General features: G+C 38.6%; 1 protein-coding gene across 1 annotated transcript; it reads left to right on the top strand.

Moving 5' to 3' along the window:
• Positions 1-1,038: 1,038 nt before the first annotated feature.
• Positions 1,039-1,308, top strand: PHALS_04879 (uncharacterized protein; the record flags this gene model as incomplete). The annotated part of the gene is made up of 2 exons (XM_024718736.1): positions 1,039-1,084; positions 1,178-1,308. 2 exons carry the CDS (start codon positions 1,039-1,041, stop codon positions 1,306-1,308), a joined length of 177 nt encoding a protein of 58 aa, XP_024584105.1.
• Between the last annotated feature and the right edge of the window lie 167 nt (positions 1,309-1,475).

The raw sequence follows: 1,475 nt of genomic DNA on the forward strand, positions 1-1,475 counted from the left end.
TTGAAGCTTCTTTACACAAATGTATAAGTGTGGTCACTACGATCCATGACGTACCCGGGAATTATTCCACTGAGCCAGCGTGAAACGGTTGACGCATTTATATTTATCAGGGATTTATGTATCGCGACAAAGAAAGATTCAATATTGCTATATGCGATGTTTTGTAAATTACGCAATATTGGCATTGAGTTCCTAAACAAGAAAAGTGATACGCAACCTTTACGCTTACGTTGTTCTTTTACAATTTGTGTTGTCAACTTGTAGAATGGGAACATAGAATACGTTGGAGTCTTCGGCAGTAACGAACTCATAAATTTCTAGCGTACACCCACACTTTGATAAGCCCACCAGTACAGTATAGAAAATTAGCAACCTGCGCACAGCCAACTTGATAATTAAGACGTCAGATTTTTGATACCATTTGAATATAATATATTGAATAATCCGGGGTTCTGCAGGGGGAATTTGCTCCAAATCAAAGTTTTTACTGCATATATCCAAGGCTAAATGCTACGTTAAAGATCTGTTGAAGCTTGGAACTGTGAGTTGACACAGCAACTATCATCGCACCTTCATACAATGATTTTCTTAATTAAGAAATTGTGACGTTCGAGCACATTATTTTGAGAAATTGAGTTAGCGTACTCGAACTTCAGTATTTCAAGCAACTCTGTTTGCTCTAATGCAATCAGGCTTTAAAGCTATATCACGGCTATCTGCTTTACACTTTTGTTGATAATTGATTGTTGATAGCAAATGTGATCGGGCTGCTGCGATCACTTCGTGACTAAAGAATTTTTTTGTGATTTTACGAATAACTTTGAGATATCCACTCTTGCGATTACGCGCTAAAAAAATTACGATCTTTTTGCACTTTCACTATAAAAACTAAGCAGCTGCTTGCGCATAGTTGAGTAAAAAAGCCATGTATTCGTTGTGTGCTCGACTGATGACTCCGGACTTTGCATTGATTGCCATCCATCCTATACGAGAAAAGCCAATACCAGATGGTGGCAAATGAAGCACAGGGTTGATGTAATGTACTCGATGGCAAAGACGAAACAGGACATAGTCCGCAAATTAGGTAAGCATTTTTTTGCCGGATCCAAGTCTGCAAACAATAGGATTTAAGCACATCCTACGTATATCGTCATCTCTGATTCGGATCATTGTATAGCTGGCGAGTCACTAGTAAGCTGTTCAGAAGCTCTTACACTTAAGTCTATGTATGAAGCTGATAATGTAGGGTTGTTACTGGTTCTGTGTGGAAAACCTTTTATCTGTGTACCCGTTATGCGAACGTGGTAATCGAATGGCAAACACCAACCCAGATGATTCTTAAATTTCCATTTTGGTAATCTGGCAGAGAGTTTGTTAGCCCATGCATAAGTAACAAAGGTGTAGCTCGTACAGATCAAAATCTCATTCTCCAATTTCCTCTTTAACATCACATCTACAGTTGAAAGACTGTCCAC

This window comes from Plasmopara halstedii (genome assembly GCF_900000015.1).
Source record: "Plasmopara halstedii genome assembly, contig: Scaffold_2723, whole genome shotgun sequence".
NCBI classification, from domain to species: Eukaryota; Oomycota; class Peronosporomycetes; order Peronosporales; family Peronosporaceae; genus Plasmopara; species Plasmopara halstedii.